We start from the raw sequence: 22,599 nt of genomic DNA on the forward strand, positions 1-22,599 counted from the left end.
TTGTACAAACATGTTATTATACAACGATGAAAAAGGGCAAGAAAGAATTCCGGTAGCGATTTGCTCGAGCAGGCACAGGCAAAAGTTTCGCATCTGTCTCAAAAGGCTGTTTATCAAGGCATCTGAGGGTAAAATGTCACAGTGAGCAGGGATAAACCATAGCATTTAACCAACCTCAGTACAAGGTCACTCAACCGGATTTAGACTTAGAAGTTCGAGGGTAACTCAGGAAGATCCTGGTTGCCCGTTTTTTAACTGACCCCAGTTCTTGCATCAAACAGACAATTCCTAATACTAACGGGCCCCAGACAGGAGAGGCTTAATTTGAGGATGGGGCGTACATAGCAGAGTTACACCCACATCTCATTCCCGGGAAAGTCAGGTGGGACTGTTAGGTTTCTTAGAAGGTTATTAGTTTGTTCTTTTAGTGTATTTAAGATTATTTTTGGCATCTGCAATAACGAACTATCTCTCTTTTTTCTATTTTCTTGAAGTTATACTGTTAAGTCTTTTCCATTACATGGACAAGGGCCCCATGGCTACGCTTCTTGGGTGGATTATCTATTGCATGTATGTTTAATTTCAATTATAAAGGTTCCATAACAAAACTTCTTTTTTTAGGGATTTAAATGGATTGGGACAACGGAGCAGGGTCGGTCTAACGGAACAATCTAAGGACTTTTAAGTAAAAAACAGAAAATTTATAAAAGATACTTTGACCTTAAACGGCCTAAATAAATAAGTAAAAACAATTAAAGAGGAAAATGAAGGAATATGACCTATGAATTGATGCTTGCTATCGCATCGAGTACTGTATTTATAAGGTTCCTGTTTTTTGGGAAGTCAACAAAATTTTGTATTAAAAAGGGTCCTTCAGCATTCTTACAAACCGATACTTTGTAGAATCTACAGAAGTAAGAAATAACAAAATTAGTCTGGCTCATTCAGAAAACCACTGATAACAGCCAAATTAAAATTCCTAAAAAAAAGTTATAACTTGAAACAAATTCACTGTCTTACATAAGCTGCAATAAATTTATTTGCAAGCAGAGCCGCGTGCAAAACATCGAGGATAAATAAGATAATGGCTATACCAGATAACAGCTTCGGCAAAATTTGCCTCAAAAACTAGCAGCAGAAGTGAAATACATGAGAAATAAGAAGTTATGGGAATGAAATTTTTGCTTGTTTCATAAGCATAGAAGTCGGGTCATTATACTACTACTACTGACAAAGAATCGGACCACCACAATTTAACCAACTGAGTTTACAGAGCATTCATTCTCGAGTCAACTAAGGTTGCGACTTCACCACCGGACCCCGGAACGGCTACGCGGCGGGCTTGTATACATCGATTCTCTTTGTCACTTGTCTTCTAACCGAAGACAATGAGAGCCTCTCCTTATTGTCATGGCGTCACCATAGGTTCGATACAACCAACCTGGGAAAATATACATTCTTCCTTGAATTTGTGATCCGTTTAGATCGTTTTCGTGACCTGAAATGCCAATATACCATTTTTAAGAAGAAAAAAGACTATATAGCCAATTTCGAAACTGGATCCCGGCACACGGCAGGCTTGCATAAACTGGTTTTCGTTTGTTAGTTGCGGTTACCACCACAATTCACCGAAAAGATTCACTAAGAAACAAGTAAATTGCTGGACAAATATTACGTTTTCCTGCGTTTACGAACGTCAACGTGCGAATGATGAGCTGTATTTTTTGGGATAAGGTACGATATTCCTAACAGATTGTTTTAACACTCTCGAAAATAGATAATCAACGAAGAGAAGTATCTTGCCGAATCTAATAATAAGCATATTAAGTCGCACCTTAAATCTCTATAGGCTAGTAAGCAACTCCACAAACCCTATATTTTAAATATTTCAACACACTGAAACAATCTCTCGAAGTTAAAGTCAGGGTCAGAAAAGGTCAGGACGAGCGTTAATTTAGTGAGGATAGTTTGAAATATGGCATATAATACGCCTCAAATAAATAAACACTGCCACTTTTCGTTTGGAATACGAAAAGTCTGTCTAGCACTTAAAAGAACAAAATAAATGAGCAGCAAACAGCATAGAGATACAAGCTACTAAAGCAATAACCCTGGATTTTTGACCAATCAAAGTGATAAGATTTTACTACTTTCCGCTCCGATAATCGTTTTTTGCTTCCTCGAGTGCTAAGATTTTATAGCACACAGATTGTTGTTGTTGTTTTTTTCTGTTGTTTTTTTTTATTCTTCAAAAAGCTTACAGCTCACTTAAAGCTCATCTGCCAGATAGAACATTGAAAAGAGAACTTTCATGAAAATCTCATAAAAGTACCACTGACAAGAGTAGAATAAAAGAAAAAAACGGCCTAAGAAGTTAGATCAGAGTCCTCGGATTTTTTGTTAAAATTGTTTTCTGTAAACAGATGTAAGATCTTACCCCACCAATCTGCTATTATATATATATATATATATATATATATATATATATATATATATATATATATATATATATATATATATATATATATATATATATATATATATATATATATATATATGTATATATATATATATATATATATATATATATATATATATATATATATATAAATAAGTTGTCTGTCTGTGGATGGGTCAGGTGACGTCACCTGAAAAAACTGGATCAGGTGACGTCAAAACTGAAAAAACTAAAAAAAGGCAAAAACTACAAAAAAAACTAAAAACTAATAAAAAAAATAAAAAAGCTAAAAAACTAAAAAAACTAAAAAAAGGCAAAAACTACAAAAAAAACTAAAAACTAATAAAAAAGCTAAAAAACTAAAAAAACTAAAAAAAGGCAAAAACTACAAAAAAAACTAAAAACTAATAAAAAAAATAAAAAAGCTAAAAAACTAAAAAAACTAAAAAAACTAAAAAAAAAGTAAAAAACTAAAAACTAAAAAAAACTAAAAAAAAAAGGAAAAAACTGAAAAATAAGCTAAAATAAAGGTAAAAACCAATAAAAAACTAAAAAAAAACTGAAAAAACTAAAAAAAGGCAAAAACTACAAAAAAAACTAAAAACTAATAAAAAAAGTAAAAAAGCTAAAAAACTAAAAAAACTAAAAAAACTAAAAAAAGGTAAAAAACTAAAAAAAATAAAAAATAAAAAAAAACTAAAAAAAAGGAAAAAACTGAAAAATAAGCTAAAGAACTAAAGAACTAAAAGAACTAAAAAAGAAAAAAATAAATGACGAAACTCAAAGAGAAAGCGACCAGGACAAAAGGAATGTTCGATTAGCAATCAACAAAGCACCGGGACACAGGGAGTATAAATGACGACCAGGACATAAGTAAAAAAAAAAAAACTATCTATATATATAAAAATAAGTTGTCTGTGGATCTGTGGATCGTGGATCAGGTGACGTCACCTGAAAAAACTGGATCAGGTGACGTCAAAACTGAAAAAACTAAAAAAAGGCAAAAACTACAAAAAAAACTAAAAACTAATAAAAAAAATAAAAAAGCTAAAAAACTAAAAAAACTAAAAAAAGGCAAAAACTACAAAAAAAACTAAAAACTAATAAAAATAACTAAAAAAACTAAAAAAACTAAAAAAAGGTAAAAAACTAAAAAAACTAAAAACTAAAAAAAAACTAAAAAAAAAGGAAAAAACTGAAAAATAAGCTAAAATAAAGGTAAAAACCAATAAAAAACTAAAAAAAAAAACTGAAAAAACTAAAAAAAGGCAAAAACTACAAAAAAACTAAAAACTAATAAAAAAAGTAAAAAAGCTAAAAAACTAAAAAAACTAAAAAAACTAAAAAAACTAAAAAAAGGTAAAAAACTAAAAAAAATAAAAAATAAAAAAAAATAAAAAAAAAGGAAAAAACTGAAAAATAAGCTAACATAAAGGTAAAAACCAATAAAAAACTAAAAAGAAAAAAAGGACCATTATTTTCTCATATAATGGTCCATGAAAAAACAATCTGTATTCAGATCTATACTTCATGATTCTAATGATTGCCCTTGAGCTTTGTTGATGGTGATTGCTAATCGACCATTCCCTGTCCCGGTGTCCCGGTCGTCATTTACATCCCCCTGTTTCCCCCGGTGTCCCCGTTGTAGTTGTGTCCCTGTGTCCCGGTCGTCATTTATATTCCCTGTGTCCCGGTCGTCATTTGTATCCTGGTGTCCCGGTCTGTATATACATTCGTTTTTTAGTTTTGTTTTTCTCCTTTATTTTTTTCCTTTTTTTTTCTTTTTTAGCTTATTTAGATTTTTAGATTTTTTAGTTTTTTTATTAGTTTTTAGTTTTTTCTTTCTTTTTAGTTTTTTTGTCCCGGTCGTCATTTATATCCCCCTGTTTCCCCCGGTGTCCCCGTTGTAGTTGTGTCCCTGTGTCCCGGTCGTCATTTATATTCCCTGTGTCCCGGTCGTCATTTGTATCCCGGTGTACCGGTCTGTATATACATTCGTTTTTTAGTTTTGTTTTTCTCCTTTATTTTTTTCCTTTTTTTTTCTTTTTTAGTTTATTTAGATTTTTAGATTTTTTAGTTTTTTTATTAGTTTTTAGTTTTTTTTCTTTTTAGTTTTTTTGTAGTTTTTACCTTCTTTTTAGTTTTGTTAATTTTTTTTTTTACTTATGTCCTGGTCGTCATTTATACTCCCTGTGTCCCGGTGCTTTGTTGATTGCTAATCGAACATTCCTTTTGTCCTGGTCGCTTTCTCTTTGAGTGTCGTCATTTATTTTTTTCTTTTTTAGTTCTTTTAGTTTTTACCTTTTTTAGTTTTTTTTAGTTTTTTAGATGAAAATTTTTTTTAGTTTTTTCCTTTTTTCTTTTTAGTTTTTTATTGGTTTTTACCTTTATGTTAGCTTATTTTTCAGTTTTTTAGTTTTTTTTTATTTTTTATTTTTTTTAGTTTTTTACCTTTTTTTAGTTTTTTTAGTTTTTTTAGTTTTTTTAGTTTTTTAGCTTTTTTACTTTTTTTATTAGTTTTTAGTTTTTTTGTAGTTTTTGCCTTTTTTTAGTTTTTTCAGTTTTTTTTTTAGTTTTTTATTGGTTTTTACCTTTATTTTAGCTTATTTTTCAGTTTTTTCCTTTTTTTTAGTTTTTTTTAGTTTTTAGTTTTTTTAGTTTTTTACCTTTTTTTAGTTTTTTTAGTTTTTTTAGTTTTTTAGCTTTTTTATTTTTTTTTTATTAGTTTTTAGTTTTTTTTTTGTAGTTTTTGCCTTTTTTTTAGTTTTTTTAGTTTTTTAGCTTTTTTATTAGTTTTTAGTTTTTTTTGTAGTTTTTGCCTTTTTTTAGTTTTTTTAGTTTTTTAGCTTTTTTATTTTTTTTATTAGTTTTTAGTTTTTTTTGTAGTTTTTGCCTTTTTTTAGTTTTTTAGTTTTGACGTCACCTGATCCAGTTTTTTCAGGTGACGTCACCTGATCCACGATCCACAGATCCACAGACAACTTATTTTTATATATATAGATAGTTTTTTTTTTTTACTTATGTCCTGGTCGTCATTTATACTCCCTGTGTCCCGGTGCTTTGTTGATTGCTAATCGAACATTCCTTTTGTCCTGGTCGCTTTCTCTTTGAGTTTCGTCATTTATTTTTTTCTTTTTTAGTTCTTTTAGTTTTTACCTTTTTTAGTTTTTTTTAGTTTTTTAGAGGAAAATTTTTTTTAGTTTTTTCCTTTTTTTCTTTTTAGTTTTTTATTGGTTTTTACCTTTATTTTAGCTTATTTTTCAGTTTTTCCTTTTTTTTAGTTTTTTTTTATTTTTTATTTTTTTTAGTTTTTTACCTTTTTTTAGTTTTTTTAGTTTTTTTAGTTTTTTAGCTTTTTTACTTTTTTTATTAGTTTTTAGTTTTTTTTTGTAGTTTTTGCTTTTTTTAGTTTTTTCAGTTTTTTTTTTAGTTTTTTATTGGTTTTTACCTTTATTTTAGCTTATTTTTCAGTTTTTTTCATTTTTTTTTAGTTTTTTTTAGTTTTTAGTTTTTTTAGTTTTTTACCTTTTTTTAGTTTTTTTAGTTTTTTTAGTTTTTTAGCTTTTTTATTTTTTTATTAGTTTTTAGTTTTTTTTTGTAGTTTTTGCCTTTTTTTAGTTTTTTTAGTTTTTTAGCTTTTTTATTAGTTTTTAGTTTTTTTTGTAGTTTTTGCCTTTTTTTAGTTTTTTTAGTTTTTTAGCTTTTTTATTTTTTTTATTAGTTTTTAGTTTTTTTTGTAGTTTTTGCCTTTTTTTAGTTTTTTCAGTTTTGACGTCACCTGATCCAGTTTTTTCAGGTGACGTCACCTGATCCATCCATCCACAGACAGACAGACAACTTATTTTTATATATATAGAAGATATATATATATCTTCTATATATATAAAAATAAGTTGTCTGTCTGTGGATGGATCAGGTGACGTCACCTGAAAAAACTGGATCAGGTGACGTCAAAACTGAAAAAACTAAAAAAGGCAAAAACTACAAAAAAAACTAAAAACTAATAAAAAAAATAAAAAAGCTAAAAAACTAAAAAAACTAAAAAAAGGCAAAAACTACAAAAAAAACTAAAAACTAATAAAAAAGCTAAAACACTAAAAAAACTAAAAAAAGGCAAAAACTACAAAAAAAACTAAAAACTAATAAAAAAAATAAAAAAGCTAAAAAACTAAAAAAACTAAAAAAACTAAAAAAAGGTAAAAAACTAAAAAAACTAAAAACTAAAAAAAAAGGAAAAAACTGAAAAATAAGCTAAAATAAAGGTAAAAACTAATAAAAAACTAAAAAAAAAACTGAAAAAACTAAAAAAAGGCAAAAACTACAAAAAAAAACTAAAAACTAATAAAAAAAGTAAAAAAGCTAAAAAACTAAAAAAACTAAAAAAACTAAAAAAAGGTAAAAAACTAAAAAAAAATAAAAAATAAAAAAAAACTAAAAAAAAGGAAAAAACTGAAAAATAAGCTAAAATAAAGGTAAAAACCAATAAAAAACTAAAAAGAAAAAAAGGAAAAAACTAAAAAAAATTTTCATCTAAAAAACTAAAAAAAACTAAAAAAGGTACAAACTAAAAGAACTAAAAAAGAAAAAAATAAATGACAACACTCAAAGAGAAAGCGACCAGGACAAAAGGAATGTTCGATTAGCAATCAACAAAGCACCGGGACACAGGGAGTATAAATGACAACCAGGACATAAGTAAAAAAAAAAAACTATCTATATATATAAAAATAAGTTGTCTGTGGATCTGTGGATCGTGGATCAGGTGACGTCACCTGAAAAAACTGGATCAGGTGACGTCAAAACTGAAAAAACTAAAAAAAGGCAAAAACTACAAAAAAAACTAAAAACTAATAAAAAAAATAAAAAAGCTAAAAAACTAAAAAAACTAAAAAAAGGCAAAAACTACAAAAAAAACTAAAAACTAATAAAAAAGCTAAAAAACTAAAAAAACTAAAAAAAAGGCAAAAACTACAAAAAAAACTAAAAACTAATAAAAAAACTAAAAAAGCTAAAAAACTAAAAAAACTAAAAAAACTAAAAAAAGGTAAAAAACTAAAAAAACTAAAAACTAAAAAAAACTAAAAAAAAGGAAAAAACTGAAAAATAAGCTAAAATAAAGGTAAAAACCAATAAAAAACTAAAAAAAAAACTGAAAAAACTAAAAAAAGGCAAAAACTACAAAAAAACTAAAAACTAATAAAAAAAAGTAAAAAAGCTAAAAAACTAAAAAAACTAAAAAAACTAAAAAAACTAAAAAAAGGTAAAAAACTAAAAAAAATAAAAAATAAAAAAAAAACTAAAAAAAAAGGAAAAAACTGAAAAATAAGCTAACATAAAGGTAAAAACCAATAAAAAACTAAAAAGAAAAAAAGGAAAAAACTAAAAAAAAATTTCATCTAAAAAACTAAAAAAACTAAAAAAGGTAAAAACTAAAAGAACTAAAAAAGAAAAAAATAAATGACGACACTCAAAGAGAAAGCGACCAGGACAAAAGGAATGTTCGATTAGCAATCAACAAAGCACCGGGACACAGGGAGTATAAATGACGACCAGGACATAAGTAAAAAAAAAAATTAACAAAACTAAAAAGAAGGTAAAAACTACAAAAAAACTAAAAAGAAAAAAAAACTAAAAACTAATAAAAAAACAAAAAAATCTAAAAATCTAAATAAACTAAAAAAGAAAAAAAAGGAAAAAAATAAAGGAGAAAAACAAAACTAAAAAACGAATGTATATACAGACCGGTACACCGGGATACAAATGACGACCGGGACACAGGGAATATAAATGACGACCGGGACACAGGGACACAACTACAACGGGGACACCGGGGGAAACAGGGGGATATAAATGACGACCGGGACAAAAAAACTAAAAAGAAAAAAAAACTAAAAACTAATAAAAAAACTAAAAAATCTAAAAATCTAAATAAGCTAAAAAAGAAAAAAAAAGGAAAAAAATAAAGGAGAAAAACAAAACTAAAAAACGAATGTATATACAGAGTGGGACACCGGGATACAAATGACGACCGGGACACAGGGAATATAAATGACGACCGGGACACAGGGACACAACTACAACGGGGACACCGGGGGAAACAGGGGGATGTAAATGACGACCGGGACACCGGGACAGGGAATGGTCGATTAGCAATCACCATCAACAAAGCTCAAGGGCAATCATTAGAATCATGAGGTATAGATCTGAATACAGATTGTTTTCCCATGGACCATTATATGTTGCATGTTCAAGAGTCGGTAAACCTGACAATTTATTTATATGCAAAGACAATGGGACAGCAAAGAATGTTGTATATTCGCAAGTTTTACGTAGTTAAAACCATATATATATATATATATATATATATATATATGTATATATATATATATATATATATATATATATATATATATATATATATATATATATATATATATATCTATCTATATTCACAGGTGGGACATAGGGACACAACTACAATGGCGCGTAACTATTATGGCGCGTAACGACTTACGCGCGCGGGGGGGCTTGGGGGGGGGCGCGAAGCGCCCCCACCAACTAGGTGTTGGGGTGGCGCGAAGCGCCACCCCAACAGCTAGTATATATATATATATATATATATATATATATATATATATATATATATATATATATATATATATATATATATATATATATATATATATATATATATATATTCACAGATGGGACACAGGGACACAACTACAATGGCGCGTAACGACTTACGCGCGCTGGGGGCTTGGGGGGCGCGAAGCGCCGCCCCAACAGCTAGTATGTAATAAAAACATGAGAACACAAATGTTCTTTACGTAAGCTAATTTATAAGTTACTTGTATCTTTTACTTATAAAATGATTCGAAAAAAAGTTCTAGTTGCCTTTTTAATTAACCGAAAATCGGAGGGCAACTAGGCTTCCTCTCCCGCTCTTTTTTTTCTCAAAATCATTCGATCAAAATTATGAGAAAGCCATTTAGCCAAAAAAAAAAAATATAAAAATTTCGTTTTAATTATTCCTCTGCGGAGAGCCAAAATCAAAACATGCATTGATTCAAAAACGTTCAGAAATTAAATATAAAAAAAAAACAAGTTTTTTAAATGAAAGTAAGGAGCGACATTAAAACTTAAAACGAACAGAAATTACTCCGTATATGAAAGGGTCTTTTTCTTCTCAACGCCCCGCTCTTTACGCTAAAGTTTGACTCTTTCTCTAAACTCTACATTTTAAAACAGTAAAAAAAAAACTTTAGGGTAAAGAGCGGGGCGTTGAGAAGGAAAAGCCCCTTTCATATACAGAGTAATTTCTGTTCGTTTTAAGTTTTAATGTCGCTCCTTACTTTCATTTAAAAAACTTGTTTTTTTTATTTGATTATAATACAGATTGATGTGGAGTCTAATCGTGGCTGCAGCAGTAGCTATAACCGAGTAAAAGACGAACAAGTCCATAGTAACAATATATATATATATATATATATATATATATATATATATATATATATATATATATATATATATATATATATATATATATATATTTATATTATATATATATATATATATATATATATATATATATATATATATATATATATATATATATATATATATCTATATATATAAAAATAAGTTGTCTGTCTGTCTGTGGATCAGGTGACGTCATGTTTCTGTGTTGACTGACGTCATGAAATTAGTTGTCGTCATTTTTGCTTTGCCGGTGACGTCATTCAAGATATTTAAGACATATGTTCACGTAGAAATCTATTAATGTTTAAGTTTACAATGACTGATGAACTTACCATGGCAAAAGCCGATGAAGATGCTCAAAGAGTCTATGCCAAAAAACTTGCTGCTGATAGAGAAAGTCAGAAAAGAAAGCGTGCCGAGGAACTACCAGAGCAACGCGAAAGCAGACTTGCTGCTAAAAGAGAAAGTGAAAAAAGAAGGCGTGCCGAGGAATCAAAAGAACAGCAAGGAAACAGGCTTGAGGCTGATAGAGAAAGAAAGAACAGAAAGCGTGCCGAGGAATCAAAAGAACAGCAAGGAAACAGGCTTGAGGCTGATAGAGAAAGAAAGAACAGAAAGCGTGCCGAGGAACTACCACAGCAACGCGGAAGCAGGCTTGCTGCTAATAGAGAAAGTAAGAAAAGAAAGCGTGCTGAGGAATCAGAGCAACCTGAAAGTTATCGCCTGGCATTCAGGTACAACCCAGTCGATGATTATAGCTTGAGTAGATGTGTTCAAATCGGGACAATGTCTAAAATTTGTCCCTATTGCAAGGCCTTGAAATTCAATGGTGAAACAATGGAAATGTGTTGCGCCTCAGGAAAAGTTAAACTTCCTCTATTGGCTGCACCACCAGAGCCATTGAAGACTTTCCTTACTGGAACTACGTCAGAATCTAAGCGTTTTTTGTCAAAAATCAGAAAATACAACTCATGTTTCCAAATGACGTCGTTTGGAGCCCAAATCGAAAATCTAGATCAATTTATGTCTACTTTCAAAGTAAAAGGGCAAATTTATCATAGAGCAGGGTCCCTTCTACCATTCTCAGGCGAGAATCATAAATTTTTACAATTGTACTTGATCAGTGATAGAAATTCTGAATTGAATGCACGTTGCGAAATTTCTCCCAACGTTGAAAGGACAATCGTTTCCCAATTGCAACATCTTTTCCACGAAAATAATAATTTAGTGCGTCTGTTCAAAACAGCCATCGATTTGATGCCTACTGATACGCATAAAATTGTTATTTCCGCTGACAAAACGCCTCCTGGCCAACATGTGCGTAGATACAATGCTCCAACTATCGACGAAGTGGCAATCGTTATGGTCGGTGATCAGTTTTTACCTCGAGATATTATTCTTCATAAGCGAAACGCTCAGTTGTTAAGAATTGCTGAAACTCATCGATGCTACGATGCCCTACAATATCCTATCATTTTTTGGGATGGAGCCAACGGCTATCACTTTAATATTAAATTGATGAATCCAGCCACTAACAAAGAAATGAATAAGAAATGCAGTGCAATGCATTATTATTCCTATAGACTAATGATTCGGCAGGATGAAGAAAATTATATTTTAAAATGCCGTGAATTGTTTCACCAATTCGTCATTGATATGTATGCTAAAATTGAATCAGAACGTTTGCTATATATCCGCCTGAATCAGACCAAGCTCCGCTCTGAACAATACATTCATTTGCGAGATGCAGTTATAAATGACGGTAATACCACAAACGTTGGAAGATTAACAATTTTACCTTCGTCATATGCTGGCAGTCCCCGTCATATGCATGAATATGCTCAAGATGCTATTGCGTATGTTCGTCTCTATGGTCGTCCAGATTTATTTATTACATTTACATGTAATCAATCTTGGGACGAGATACTGCAGATTTTATTTCAAGGACAATCGGCGGTTCATAGGCATGACATTACGGCCCGAGTCTTCCGGCAAAAGTTGAAATCACTGATAAACTACATTGTAAAACTTGAAGTGTTTGGGTCAGTGCGATGCTGGATGTACTCAGTGGAATGGCAAAAACGAGGTTTGCCACACGCACATATACTAATCTGGCTACATAAAAAATTACATCGAACGAAATTGATGATGTGATTTCCGCTGAAATACCTGATAAAAATGTCGATAAGGGGTTACATGATATTATTGTAAAAAATATGATACATGGACCTTGCGGTGCACTGAACGAAAATTCACCATGTATGGCCAAAGGAAGGTGCACAAAGCAATATCCTCGACTTTTAAAATTCACCATGCATGGCCAAAGGAAGGTGCACAAAGCAATATCCTCGACTTTTAGTATCAATCACAATTACTGGCAATGATGGTTACCCACAATATAGAAGAAGATCTACTGAAGATGGCGGTAAAACAGCAATAAGAAAGAAGCGTAACGGTACCACCATCGAAGTAGATAACCAGTGGGTTGTTCCATATTCCCCATTATTATCAAAAACATTTAATGCACACATAAACGTTGAATACTGTAACTCCATAAAGGCAATCAAATACATATGTAAATACGTCAACAAAGGCAGTGACATGGCAGTTTTTGGCTTGCAGCCCAAAATCAAAGATTTCGATGAAATCGTAGAATATCAGGCTGGAAGACACATAAGCAGTAATGAAGCTGTTTGGCGAATTCTTTCATTTCCGATACATGAACGTAGTCCAGCTGTTGTTCACTTAGCGGTACATTTACAGAATGGTCAACGTGTTTATTTCTCGGAAACCAACGTGCAACAAAGAGTCCTGAATCCACCGGATACAACATTAACAGCTTTTTTTTCGCTTTGCAAAAATGATTCTTTTGCAAAAAAACCGCTGTATACTGAAGTGCCTTCGTATTACACGTGGAATACTAAAAATAAAGTATTTGAACGTCGAAAACAGGGTAAGTCAGTCGACGGCCAACCTACCATCTTCAAAGATACCACGATAGGAAGACTCTGCACCGTTCACCCCAATCAACATGAATGCTTCTTTCTACGCCTGCTTTTGGTGAATGTACCCGGTCCGACATCCTTTGAGTATTTGAGGACTGTAAATGGTACTATACATGACACTTACCGTAGTGCATGCCAAGCTCTGAATTTATTGGAGAATGACCAACACTGGGATAACTGCATCAATGACGCGTGCGAAACGTCAACCCCAAGTCAAATTCGTGCATTGTTTGGCATCATTTTAACAACTTGCTCTCCATCAGCTCCTACAGAGTTATGGGAAAAATATAAGTCAAAAATGTCCGAAGATATACTCCATCGAAAACAGAGACGTCATATATGACTTTTGATTTTACATCAGAAATTTATGACTACACTTTAGTTGTTATAGAAGATTTGTGCGTAAGTATGGCAAACAAACCTCTTCGGGATTTGGGAATGCCTTCACCTTACCGTATCGCTGCTGTTTCGACATGTGTAGAATTGGATCGTGAACAAAGTTACAGTACGAGTGATCTATTGTCGTATGTACAAAATAACATTTCCAAGTTAACGTCGGAACAAAAAGACATTTATGATACGATAATGCATTGTGTCGATAACAACGTTGGAGAAATTTTCTTTTTGGATGCGCCAGGAGGTACTGGTAAAACGTTTGTGATAAAACTGATTCTGGCATCAATTCGATCAAAAAATGATATAGCGTTGGCAATTGCGTCGTCCGGAATAGCCGCAACATTGCTGCCTGGTGGAAGAACTGCTCATTCCGCTTTGAAATTGCCTCTGAACTTGCATTCTACAGAAACTCCCACGTGCAATATTTCCAAATCATCTGGGATGGGTAAAGTATTGCAGCAATGCAAACTTATTATTTGGGATGAGTGCACAATGGTACACAAAAAATCGCTCGAGGCTCTGGATCAATGCTTGAAAGATTTGCGAGGGAAGTCGAAACCCTTTGGCAGCACATTAATATTGCTTGCGGGAGATTTCAGGCAAACATTACCTATAATACCTAGATCAACTCCTGCAGACGAAATGAATGCTTGCCTGAAAAATTCTAATTTATGGGCACACGTAAAAACATTAAAATTAACTACAAATATGCGTGTCCGATTGCAAAACGATGACTCTGGTCAAACATTTTCAGATCAATTGCTGGCAATGGGAAACGGAAAGCTCCCAGTAGACTCAATTTCAGGACGTATACAACTACCTGCTGATTTCTGTAATTTAGTGACGTCCAAAAATGAATTGATTGAAAAAGTATTTCCGAATATTCTAAAAAATTATAAAAATAATATATGGCTAAGTGAAAGAGCGATTCTCGCACCCAAAAATATAGACGTCCACGAAATCAACAATATTGTTTTGACCAAGATTCGAGACCAGGCAGTCCTTTACAAGTCAGTCGACACAGTTTTGGAACCAAATGAAGCGGTTAATTATCCATCTGAATTTTTAAATTCCATAGATCTTTCAGGGTTTCCACCACACGTGCTACAACTAAAAATAGGCGTACCAATAATACTTTTAAGAAATATAAACCCACCAAAGCTTTGCAATGGCACTCGACTTGCCGTAAAAAAAAACAATGGAAAACCTAATAGAGGCCACAATCTTGACAGGGCCTTTTGAGGGTGAGGCTGTTCTTATTCCTCGCATTCCCATGATTCCAACGGATCTGCCTTTTCAATTTAAAAGATTGCAATTCCCAATTCGATTAGCATTTGCAATCACCATTAACAAAGCTCAAGGTCAATCATTAGAAAAATGTGGTATAGATCTTAATACTGATTGTTTTTCCAATGGACAATTGTACGTTGCATGTTCGAGGGTCGGTAAACCTGACAATCTATTTATATGCAGCGACAATTGGACAGCGAAGAATGTTGTATATTCGCAAGTTTTACGCAGTTAATTTGTATTTTGGAACCAAATGAAGCGGTTAATTATCCATCTGAATTTTTAAATTCCATAGATCTTTCAGGGTTTCCACCACACGTGCTACAACTAAAAATAGGCGTACCAATAATACTTTTAAGAAATATAAACCCACCAAAGCTTTGCAATGGCACTCGACTTGCCGTAAAAAAAAACAATGGAAAACCTAATAGAGGCCACAATCTTGACAGGGCCTTATGAGGGTGAGGCTGTTCTTATTCCTCGCATTCCCATGATTCCAACGGATCTGCCTTTTCAATTTAAAAGATTGCAATTCCCAATTCGATTAGCATTTGCAACCACCATCAACAAAGCTCAAGGGCAATCACTAGAAAAATGCGGTATAGATCTTAATACAGATTGCTTTACCAATGTACAATTGTATGTTGCATCTTTGAGGGTCGGTAAACCTGACAATCTATTTATACGCACAGACAATGGGACAGCGAAGACTGTTGTATATTCACAAGTTTTACGTAGTTAATTTGTATTGTATCTATCTATCTATCTATCTATCTATATAAAAACGAGTTGTGTGTATGCATGTTTGTTTGTTGGTAAAAAGAGCGTTTGCATATGACGTCATTATTAGTACATACGGCTTTGTATATGGACAGACAATGGGAAAGCCAAGAATGTTGTATATTCGCAATTTTTACGTAGTTTGAAACACATATATAAATCTATCTATATTCACAGGTGGGCACAGGGACACAACTACAATGGCGCGTAACGACTTACGCACGCGGGGGGGCTTGGGGGGGGGGGGGCGAAGCGCCCCACCAAGCCCCCCCGCTTGTAGTTGTGACACAGGGACACAACTACAATGGCGCGTAACGACTTACGCACGCGGGGGGGCTTGGGGGGGGGCGAAGCGCCACCCCAACAGCTAGTATATATATATATATATATATATATATATATATATATATATATATATATATATATATATATATATATATATATATATATATATATATATATATATATATATATATATATATATATATATATAAACCAGGGCTAACGTTAATTGGGTCGTTCTTTGTATTCCTCTTTGTTTATTTCTTTTCTAGTCTCTAGCAGTTGAAAAAAAATGGTTTAATGATGAAATTCAGCAAAATAAATTTAACATGGAAAGAGTTTATTACAATAGTAATCACTGAAGCAATGGGAGAAAGTTTAATCTTGCAAACATAGCTATACACATATTTTCCACGTCAATTGTTAGTAAATGATTAAATTTATGAATATTTTTAACGGCAAAAAGAGTAAAATTTAAAGCTTAGAGAGCTAGAATTAACTGATAAGAAGCGGGTTGCCATCCCCCTCATCCTCCAATGCAACATATGCTACAGTATCGGCTACAATTAACATGTTACTTATTGCAGGACGCTTACTGTTAGAAACCGTTTGCTAGCATAACCCACATAGCCAAAATTTGGTTTTATAAGAATCAAAAATCCCTTTCTAATATTTTATTGTAGAGATACAAGCTTTTGAGCAAAACCATACTTTTTTGCAGTAGAAAAAAAAAGTAGAAACAAAATCAAAAGACAAATTCATAAAACTACAAAAAAGAATGAAAATTACCTTAATAATGACATCATTTTTCATAAGCCCAGCTCTTTCTGCCGCGCCACCTGAATTAGAAAAAAAAGCAAAACTAAAAATAAATTCAGCCACCATGCAATAATAAATCAAGCGATAACTAAAAACAGTTCATAATATCATGCCATGGTCGTAGCAAACAAAGGAACACGATAGGCCTACTTTCTGCCCGAGTAATCTATATATATAAATATAAGTTGTCTGTGTGTGTGTATGTGTCGAGTGACGTCATGTTTGTGTGTCGACTGACGTCATGTTTGTCGACTGACGAAATTACAGACCGGGAAATCGGGACACAAATGACGACCGAGACACCGAGACATCTATATATATAAAAATAAGTTGTCTGTGTGTCTGTCGAGTGACGTCATGTTTGTGTGTCGACTGACGTCATATTTGTCGACTGACGAAATTACAGAACGGGACATCGGGACACAAATGACGACCGGGACACCGAGACATAGGGAATATAAACGACGACCGGGACACTCAAAGAGAAAGCGACCGGCACACAAGGAATGTTCAATTAACAATCACCATCAACAAAGCACCGGGACACAAATGACGACCGGGACACAGGGAATATAAATGACGACCAGGACACTCAAAGAGAAATTACAGACCGGGACACCGGAACACAAATGACGACCGGGACAAAAATGACGATCGGGACACAGGGAATATAAATGACGACCGCGACACTCAAAGAGAAATTACAGACTGGGACACAAATGACGACCGGGACACAGGGAAACAACAACAACGGGGACGCCGGGGGGCACAGGGGGATATATAAATGACGACGGGGACACAGAAAATGTTCGATTAGCAATCATCATCAACAAATATCAAGGGCAATCATTAATATAATGAGGTATAGATCTGAATACAGATTGTTTTTCCCATGGACAATTATAAGTTGCATGTTCAAGAGTCGGTAAACCTGACAATCTATTTAAATGCACAGACAATGGGACAGCCAAGAATGTTGTATATTCGCAAGTTTTACGTAGTTAAAAAAAATATATATATATATATATATATATATATATATATATATATATATATATATATTCACAGGTGGGACACAGGGACACAACTACAATGGCGCGTAACTAATATGGCAGGTAACGACTTACGCGCGGGGGGGGGGGGGGGGGCTTGGGGGGCACGAAGTGCCCCCACCAACTAGGTGTTGGGGTTTAGTAACATTTAGTAACAATATATATTTGCAGTCGAAATAAATAGTTCATCCTCAATAGGCACACAGGTGATGGCGGGAGGGTATTCACGCGGGGGTGGGGGATTTTCCACCTCAAAGTTCCATCATTTTATAATGTCCCTATAACTTCTTTTATTTCCCTTTTAATTTACCTGTACCTAGTGTTTTTTCGAGATTATGACTCCTGCCCCCCCCCCCCCACACAAAAAACCTTACTTGATTGTTTTCAGAGCATAAGATAAATCATTGGCTGGAAGTTGCCAACATTGCCGAATATACAGATATGTTATTAAATGCAGACACGAAAAAGCAGATTAAAGAACTTCTCTAGAGTGGGCCTTGTCCTTATGTTTTGCCTCTTTTTGCCAGTGGTCTGAAAATGTTCCCTGATTTTTAAAATCCACTAATCTCCTTTCACTTACTGACTCCAATTTATTTATATGCACCTATAGATGTATTGAACTCTTCCTCTCAAGATGCAAGTTACGAACTTAGCTACACTACATTGCGTTCACGAATCAAAAAATGTCTCAGTCATAAGTTCAAAAAACGCTTGAAAGCCGTTGCTGCTTTATCTCTTATATCTCTGAAGCGTTGATTGTCTTTTTTCCCTTATCTGAAAGAAGAAGGTTCTAGCCTATGGTACAGTTCCTCCTACTATTTACAGGCATACTCTGCTATCCTTGGGATCCGTTCTCATTTACTGATATATGTGAGCCATTTAATGTTTGGAATTTCAAAAACCGGGTATTTTGATTTTGAAAGGTTAACGACATTCATGAGTTAACAGAAATCGGTTTTACACTTTGCAGGACAACATCATGACGATTGGCGACGACATGACGAAATTTATGATGAAAATTTTTATCATTAAAAAATCGTCGGTTTTGACAAACCTCACTTCCATCTAGGAGACAATACCAATAAGCAAAAATGTCGCATTTGGGAATCTCGGAGTCCAAACATGACTGTTGAGGAACAACCATCCACAACTAGTAAATGTTGATGTTACCGTTAATAGCAAATGTTACCTCGCTACTCCAAACAAATTTCCTTTCTAAAAATTAAAGTGTTACATGGAGGACATTTACCACACAGCCAACGTAAGTATCGATCTTCTGTGCAATATTTTCAGAAATCGAATAATCAGCCAAAATGCTGAAGTCTGTTGGCCGTCTCAGAGCCGTGATCTGACCCGTCGGATTTATTTTTGTTGTTTTATTTTTAAAAGGGCACAGCAAAAAAATAATATAGCGATAATACTCAACGACCCAAGGAACCAAGGCCATAACTTCATTATTATGTTATTAAATTTAGTTCTTTAATATCACCTTTCGGTTATCTCTTAAATATATGCATTTCTTAGCTGGATAAGCATTACCACATAATGGCTTTCATTATTAACAAACCTTTGGCAATTCGGAGTTATAGCCATACGACTCCACCTTCAGAACTGTGCTGCGCCATATTAGTTAGCTCCTTTGAAAACACCAATCAATTTTTATTAAAGATAATATTCAAAGAACTACTACTTTTTTAATGAAGGTGGGGTTTTACTTTATACCAACACATTTAATTGAAAACTGATTTAAATTTGACACCAATCACGTGAGAACAGGTAATTCCCCATTGGAAAAGATTCTTTTCGAGCCGCCTTTTCGCAGCATTTATTCTTTTTATCGTATAAATTAAAAAACATCGTTTTAATCGAATTTTCCTACACCAAAATGGGATTTCTTCTTGGTTTGTTTCCTTTTTTTCAAAGAAAACGGTATTCTACATCATTTATTACTAAAACCCTAGGGGTGCCAATTTGCGAAACTGTAGGGGGGAGGGAGGAGTTTTTCAATTTTTTACAAAGATTCAAAACAAAGGATTTTTCAAAATCTATGGGGGTTATTTTTCTTTTTCTTTTTTATCTTCCAATAGAAAAAAAAAGCATTCATTAAAATCTAGCAGGCGATGAAACTCACCAGAACACAGCCCCCTAACTTAACCCTTTGAACTTGACTCTCCTTCCCTGTCTCAAAAAGAAACCTTAAGTACATAAACACATGTGAGAAACACTTTTATTCGTCAAAATTTTGTGTGCCCATGTATTCACAAGGTCTAACTTTTCATGCTTCTATCAATCTTCATATTATTTTTAGCTTCGGTACTTATCTGTTACAGCAACCACGCTCTAGTTCTTGGTCTGACAGAACCAGTTTCTTTCAGCTTAGCGTGAGAGAGTGTATATACACTAAAATGTAGGCATATTTTAATTAGATATTATAGTTGGTATTTTGATTAGGTTAGAAACCATTTAATATAATGCGTTCTGGTGGGGGGGGCTGATATACGTAATTCTCTGCTGTAGTTTCCATAATTTGTTACTAAAGTATTTTATTTTCATTATACTTAGGTATACTTCATTAGAATTAACCTAACTTCACTTCTTTGGTGTTGTGGCTATAACAGATAAGTACCTTAACTTCTTTTTCCTGTTAGCTGTTTAGCAACAAATTTTTATGCAAGTCTTCGTCGTTGTTGTTTTTTTGTTTGTTTTTTTTTTTTTTCATTGTTTTTTTTTTTTTGTTCTTACAGCTAAAACGCTTTAACTACCATCAGTAATCTCCATATTTATAAATTCTTTACTGGGTTGCCCCTATGAGGGCAGTATGTGGCAGTAAGTGTACGTATGTGAGTAAATGGATCATTGAGAGTTTATTTTCTTTATGTCTTTCTTTCCACATCTCTTTCAACTTCTATTGCACTTGTGGCTACTTTCCCTGTTAACTATTTCACCCTAGCTTTTTATTTACTCTTTCATATCATCTACTTCCTCTGTATTTACATTTTACACTTATACTTCTCACATAACAGCCTGTAATCTATATATATAAATAACAAGTATAATTCCTTGAGCTGTTTTTAAGATTAATTACAATCACCGTCACAAGACGCACAATTATGGCTTTTGACACCAGATAAGATTAATATAAAACAACATTCTTTTATCAGAGCATACTGTAAGCGTTAAATTAAAAATATCGTTAAATTTGTACATACAATTGCTTCCCTCAAATTATCAGAACAATCTTCGATCGATTGTTTCTCGCGTTTCCGATATCTTTTCTTTTTATTTCCAGTTTTATATAGGTAAAGATACCACTCTATAACTAACTTTTTTAAGAATTTAATGTTTGAAACACACGTAGACACAACTTTTGGAAATAATAAAAAATGGTTAAAATAAAAGTTAAATCAAATCTTAAAACATGAATGCCAGTATTGCAGATAGATTTCAATTTAAAATAAATTTGGCTTACAGCCTGTCCCTTTATTATTTTTCCGATGTTTTATAGAAAATATTGCATTTAAAATATTGCACTTACCTTCACGAACTGACTGTACAAAAACTGGTTTATCTCCTGCAACAACAAAACCGAATCCTTTGCTATCTTTTATGATTTCAAGTACTCTAGGTGGAGAAGAAAACCTGAAAAGATACAACGATCTCAATATCGGCATATACTAAACACATTAAGAAACAAATAACATCGAATAAAGAACAAAACATTAAAGCGACGCACCCAAGCATACGAGGGGTTAAGCACTTCCTACCACCGGGCGTAAATATCCGAGCGTTGCTCGTCCTGATGCTTGTGGCATTCTTTTGCTTAATACGCTTCTTCATGACACGCGTGGTACACATCACCTGCTGTACCCGGTTTTTGGCAGGGCAATCCCTTGCAAAAATGTCCTGCTGAACTTCCATCCAGCCAGATTGCTTTGTCTCGAATGTAAATGGCGACATTTGCAATACTGGCTAGCTAAACCAGTTTTGTTTTCTGTTGACAATGACAATTAATTGAGAACATTAGTGAAAAAAAGACAAAACTGAACGCAGAAAGCGAATCTGCACTCAAACACTTGAAAACACCGCCAGTATATTAGCGTTTCCCGAAAGGTATGGTTCTAAGTAGCCAAAAAGGTGTTATATTCCATTACCTTATCGCATTTAAAATCTTCTCAAAATTATTTCTGATATTTGAAATTGACATCATACCCGTGCCCTCCCTTTCTATTATTACAAGGTAGTTTGTCGTATTATAAAGGGTTAATTGTTTCCTCTCTTCTGACACTCAGCACATGCTTTATTTTTCTTTTGAAGTACCTAATCTTACCTATCTTCGTTGTGTTAGGGGAACAATAATAACAGTAATCTCTTCTCCATCTTCTGCAAGGTCCTCAAAATTGTTAGCTTCTTTTTCGCATTTGTATCCCACAGTTGACCTTTATTGCGATACAGGAATCAAACCACTGATTACAATAATAGAGCAAAATTTGAAACTAGTATATTTGGTTTTGAGGAGTTTGACTCTTCCTCCATTCATTCAATCAGGTTTTATTCTTTATATCGTAATGATAAGAATCGTTTGTGTTAGTCGTCATGTCGTTTTCACGTCAGGTCCAAGTCAACTACTACAACTTTAAAACTGGACACAATGTGCTCTATTTCAGTCTGGAATTTCATCCCTCCCAATGTTAGTCTGAAAACTTTTGTTTACGCTATATTATAAAATTGTCAATTTGTGTCCTTTTGCCTTTTCTAACTTCTATTCTCTCTATTTCCCCGTTGTTTCAACTTCCTTAACTATCACTTGTCTCTCTATTGTTGTCCCTAACTTTCTTTTCCAGATTGTTCTTCTTTTGTAAAATCTTAATTTACTTTATCCTGCACAATCTTGCTTCTGGATTGAAATCCTTTCTTTTTCTATTTAATTGGTTTTGTATTCAATTAGTATGATAAACTGATTGACTGACTCCAGAGCGTCAGTGGAAAATGCTTCTGGCCCGTAATTTCGAAAGCCTAATTCAGATTACTACACACC

At 32.9% G+C, this 22,599-nt stretch overlaps 1 protein-coding gene across 10 annotated transcripts in view; it reads right to left on the bottom strand.

Annotated features, from left to right (window-relative positions):
• The window catches only part of LOC136029437 (rho guanine nucleotide exchange factor 11-like), a 349,966-nt gene that overhangs the window by 291,286 nt on the left and 36,081 nt on the right, over positions 1-22,599 (bottom strand). For 9 of the 10 annotated variants that reach the window (XM_065707834.1, XM_065707833.1, XM_065707831.1 and 6 more), the window contains 2 exons: positions 21,100-21,203; positions 16,483-16,532 (listed from right to left, as the gene is read on the bottom strand). In XM_065707834.1, coding sequence (XP_065563906.1) covers positions 16,483-16,532; positions 21,100-21,203 — 154 coding nt within the window. Of the gene's footprint in view, positions 1-16,482; positions 16,533-21,099; positions 21,204-22,599 lie in introns of those variants that run through there. The other variant, XM_065707835.1, reaches the window with a different exon arrangement.

Source organism: Artemia franciscana, chromosome 7 (genome assembly GCF_032884065.1).
Source record: "Artemia franciscana chromosome 7, ASM3288406v1, whole genome shotgun sequence".
NCBI classification, from domain to species: Eukaryota; Metazoa; Arthropoda; class Branchiopoda; order Anostraca; family Artemiidae; genus Artemia; species Artemia franciscana.